The 4,256-nt window shown below is 46.5% G+C and overlaps 1 protein-coding gene across 1 annotated transcript in view; it reads right to left on the bottom strand.

Annotated features, from left to right (window-relative positions):
* The window catches only part of FNBP1 (formin binding protein 1), a 165,655-nt gene that overhangs the window by 12,368 nt on the left and 149,031 nt on the right, over positions 1-4,256 (bottom strand). Inside the window, exon 14 of the mRNA XM_037728077.1 lies at positions 1,415-1,524. Coding sequence (XP_037584005.1) covers positions 1,415-1,524 — 110 coding nt within the window. The remainder of the gene's footprint in view (positions 1-1,414; positions 1,525-4,256) is intronic.

Below are 4,256 nucleotides of genomic sequence, written 5' to 3'. Positions count from 1 at the left end.
TTTTTTGGTCTTTTTGTTTTTTTCCTTTTTGTGGAGAACAGGGTCTTGCTATATTACCCAGGAAGCTCTCAAACTCCTGGGCTCAAGCTGTTCTCCTGCCTCTGCCTCCCTAAGAGCTGGGATTCCAGGTGCGAGCCACAGTGCCTGGCCATATTGATTCATTTTGTTTCCCAGACACTTATGTGGCAAGCACTGTTTGAAGCGTGTTATGCACATTGCCATATCAGCAGTAGTTAAGTGCAGAGCCAGATCTGACCCCAGGGTATCTGGAGTGCTTGCTATTTAATATCTTTCATCCTACTTTGTGCTTTGATCTTGGAGACAAGGTCTTGCTCCATTGCCCAGGCTGGAATGCAGTGGCATTCTTCTTGAGATAGATCCGTAGCTCTTGATCCTAGTAGTGAGGGTGTGTGTGTGTGTGTGTGTGTGTGTTGTTTGATTTGCTTTTCCTACAGCTGTTTTAATGAATGCACCTTCCCTTCACAGAAGCCCTCCTCCTCTGTGGCATATCTCTGCTTTATGGCAAATCGGTTTTGATTCTTTTCCTTTTTTCCTTTTTCTTTTTTCCCATGAGTCATAGGGAATGAGGGTTTTGATTCTTAAGCAAATAGCCCACTGCAGCCTCCACCTCCCAGGCTAAAGCAATCCTCCCCACCTCAGCCTCCCAGGTACACCCCATCACGCCCAGCTACTTTTGTTTATTTTTGTAGAGATAGGGTCTCATTATGTTGCCCAGGCTGGTCTCTCTCTCTCTTTTTTTTTTTTTTTAGACAGGGTCTCATTCTGCTGCCCAGGCTGGAATGCAGTGAGATGATCATGGCTCATGGCTCATGGCAGCCAGGGCCTCCTGGGCTCAGGTGATCCTCCCACTTCAGCCTCCCAAATAGCTGGGACTACAGGTGCACACCATCATGCCTGGCTAGTCTTTTTCTTTTTTTAGGGGTTTTGCTATGTTGCCTGGGCTGGTCTTGAACTCCCAGGCTCAAGCGATCCTCCAGCCTCAGCCTCCCAAAGTGGTGGGATTACAGGCGTGAGCCACCACGCCCAGCTTGAACTTGAATTTTATTTTTAAATTTAAAATTTAATTATTTTTTATTTTTATTTTTTTGAGACAGAGTCTCGCCTGCTGTGCAGGCTGGAGTGCTCTGGCGCGATCTCGGCTCACTGCAACCTCTGTGTCCCAGGTTCAAGTGATTCTCCTGCCTCAGCCTCCCGAGTAACTGGGATTAAAGGCATGTATCACCACACGGCTAGTTTTTATATTTTAAGTAGAGATGAGGTTTTGTCACATTGACTAGACTGGTCTCGAACTCCTGACCTAAGGTGATCCACCCACCTCAGCCTACCAAATTACAGGTTTGAGCCACTGTGTCTGGCCTTGAATTTCTTAATAAGTCATAATGATGCACTATACCTTTGATCCATCTCCTTTTGAATTTCTTTATTTAACTCATCGACTTTCTGCTGCAGCTTTTTCCTCCTTTGTTCAGGTGGGAGGTTGCTGAAATCCTCTGGTGTCGCACCCTGCAGACACAAATATAAATAAGAAGCCAGAAAGCCCCAGGTACTCCTTGAAAGAAGGCCATAAGCAAAGCCTGCAGCCACGGGCGGTGCCGACGTCTGCATGTGGCTTCATAAAATACATTAAGCTCTTTCCCACTACACCCAGCTGAGAGGCAAAAGTCAATGCATGCAAACTGCAAAAGTCCCCAAAACCATTCCCAGTTCCATGGATGCTGGCCAGAACGCCCCAGGAAAAGCGGTGAGCCACTCTACAGGAAAGAGAGAGAAGAAGAGATACTTCTGACTCTAGGGAGAATCCATGAAAAACACATTTTGAGACAGAGCCTTCTTCCTTTTCCTACCAAGTATTACCATCGATGTCAGTAGCAACACTGAAGTGTTAATGAAAATTATATTTCCTTAATATAAACCCCGTCCACCACTGCACGTCTAGCTGCCGCCTTTCACACAGGCTGAGGCCAAAAGTCTCCAACCCTGTAAAGCAACAGATGGGACATCACATTCCTCAGAGAATGTGGGTGAAAAAGAACATTAAAAAAAAATCTCAGGCCGGGCTCGGTGGCTCAGGCCTGTAATCCCAGCACTTTGGGAGGCCGAGGCGGGTGGATCACGAGGTCAGGAGATCCTGACCAACATGTTGAAACCCCATCTCTATTAAAATACAAAAAATTAGCCAAGCATGGTGACATATGCCTGTAGTCCCAGCTACTCAGGAGGCTGAGGCAAGGGAATCGCTTGAACCCAGAAGGCGGAGGTTGCAGTGAGCAGAGATCGAGCCACTGCACTCCTCCAGCCTGGGCAACAAGAGCAAAACTCTGTCTCAAAAAAAACAAACTCTCTCTCCCCCCCAACCCCATGCACACTTCATTCTGCTGCCTCTAAAAGTCTAGTTACTTTTTTTTTTTTTTTCCTTGAGATGGAGTCTCACTCTGCTGCCCGGGCTGGAATGCAGTGGCGCGATCTCAGCTCATTGCAACCTCCGCCACCCAGGTTCAAGCGATTCTCCTGCCTCAGCCTCCTGAGCAGCTGGGACTACAGGTGTGCGCCACCACGCCCGGCTAATTTTCCATGGTCTCAAACTCTTGTAGGTGATCGATCCACTCAACTCAACCTCCCAAAGTGTCGGGATTACAGGCATGAGCCCCCGCGCCCAGCCTAGTGACTTCTTTTAGGCACCTTTCGGAAGCATCTGAGAATTCAGAGAGAATGCCCTCCCTGGCCTCAAAATAAATTCTCCACGGTGTACGAAGCTGATCTCTGCAGTTTTTAATGTGTTAGAAGAACTGTATTTTGGTATCTTGATTCTCTTTTCAACAGCAACTGCTCTGTTGACTCTGTGCCTGTGCTTGCAGGAGAAAGTGTCAATGGCTTCAAGCTTTCCCATATGCTTACTTGTTAGAAAGTGATGGCTACATTGTGGCGTCAAGTGCTTTTACTTAAGTGAGGCTGTGTTCATAAAGAGAGAAATTTCCAGCTGGGCGTGGTGGCTCACGTCTGTAATCCCAGCACTTTGGGAGGCTGAGGCGGGTGAATCAATAGGTCAAGAGATCGAGACCATCCTGGTCAACATGGTGAAACCCTGTCTCTACTAAAAATACAAAAAATTAGCTGGGCATGGTGGCGCATGCCTGTAGTCCCAGCTACTTAGGAGGCTAAGGCAGGAGAATTGCTTGAACCCAGGAGGCGGATGTTGAGGTGAGCCGAGATCGTGCCATTGCACTCCAGCCTGGGTAACAAGAGCGAAACTCCGTCTCAAAAAAAATACAAAAAATTAGCGGGGCATGGTGGCGGGTGCCTGTAATCCCAGCTAGGTAGGAGAATTGCTTGAATCAGGAGGCGGAGGTTGCAGTGAGCCAAGATGGGACCACCACACTCCAGTGCAGGAGACAGTGCAAGGCTCTCTCAAAAAGGAGAGAGAGAGAGAGAGAAAGAGAGAGAGAGAATTTCTTCAAATAACCAGGGATAAGCCAGGGCATTTAGAAAAGAGATTTTACTTTAAACCCTCAATTCTTTTAAAAGAAGGACAAGACTGACTTGGGGCAGGGCAGAAAGAAGGGACCCAGTTAATGTAATTCCAGAAGCAAGTTGCATTTGCCAAGCAGCTTACATGGCAGCTCGTGACTGAGCTCCTAGGCTGATTATCATAAATTGCCAGGGGGATGTGCTGGGAAGTGTGTGATTCAGCAAATAGTTGACCACAAAGGCCACGAAAAGAACTTTCAGCTACTGTTCTCAAACACACCCGTCAGACACGCTAACTGACTCTAATGTGTGCCTGTATGTGCGCGCACGCGTGTGTGTGTGTGTCTGTGTCTGTGTTGGAGATAAGAGGTGAGTGAAACCAGAATGGAAGTCACTATTCCTAATACCAAACCAAAGAAGTTGAATTTGACTCTAAATCTAAGATGAAGCAAAACTAACCTTTAATATAAAAATGAAGACTTGTCTTTTCCATATACTATGGCACTACAATATTTACTTGAAAATTGAAAACTAGATTATTGGCTTTTCAATTTGTTTAATTCAATCATTGAGCTCAAAAGACTTTGTGCTCATGCTAAATTTACTTAAGGCAGATCAGCATTGTGACAGCATATCACACACACACACACACACACGAGTTTTCACTCACGGTTCCTGGCTCATAACTCCTATACGGTGTGGTTTTGTTTGTTTCTTTTTTTTGAGACAGAGTTTCACTCTTGTTGCCCAGACTGGAGTGCAGTGGTGTG

This window comes from Cebus imitator, unplaced genomic scaffold (assembly GCF_001604975.1).
Source record: "Cebus imitator isolate Cc_AM_T3 unplaced genomic scaffold, Cebus_imitator-1.0 Scaffold254, whole genome shotgun sequence".
NCBI classification, from domain to species: domain Eukaryota; kingdom Metazoa; phylum Chordata; class Mammalia; order Primates; family Cebidae; genus Cebus; species Cebus imitator.
This window is presented reverse-complemented; position numbering and strand designations above follow the sequence as displayed.